Here is a 421-nt window from a genome sequence, read left to right on the forward strand (position 1 = left end):
GGGCCGAGCCCCCGCGACCACGGAGGTGCCAGGGCTCCTGCCTGTCACCACCACGCTGGTCTGTGCCAGCCCTTTCCCTCCCTGACCCAGGACAGACCATGTCCCTGGGAACACGCCAAGGATGCATCCAGCCCCAGTTTGCCGGTGCATCCCCAGGTGGCGATGCCGCAGTCGCCCCGCCCTGCGCCAGCATGGACGAGCCCCTCTGCTCCCCGGTTTGGCAGGTACCAGCTGGCTGTCACCCGACGGAAGGAGGAGGAGCCCACCAGCACCAGCATCTACAACCAGAACGACCCCTGGACGCCCACTGTCGCCTTTGCCGACTTCATCGACAACGAGACCATCGCCAATGAGGTGAGCTGGGGTCCCCTGGGTGGAGGGCAGCTGAGCACCATGGGTGCCGCCCCAGCTCCTGCCCCGG

General features: G+C 67.7%; 1 protein-coding gene across 1 annotated transcript in view; it reads left to right on the plus strand.

The window, feature by feature from the left end:
• LOC104081427 (membrane primary amine oxidase-like) overlaps positions 1-397 on the plus strand; it is a gene marked incomplete at its 3' end in the record, with an annotated part of 2,962 nt that extends 2,565 nt beyond the window's left edge. The window contains exon 6 of the mRNA XM_009584178.1: positions 225-397. Coding sequence (XP_009582473.1) covers positions 225-397 — 173 coding nt within the window. The remainder of the gene's footprint in view (positions 1-224) is intronic.
• Positions 398-421: the final 24 nt, after the last annotated feature.

This window comes from Fulmarus glacialis, unplaced genomic scaffold (assembly GCF_000690835.1).
Source record: "Fulmarus glacialis isolate BGI_N327 unplaced genomic scaffold, ASM69083v1 scaffold17068, whole genome shotgun sequence".
NCBI lineage: Eukaryota > Metazoa > Chordata > Aves > Procellariiformes > Procellariidae > Fulmarus > Fulmarus glacialis.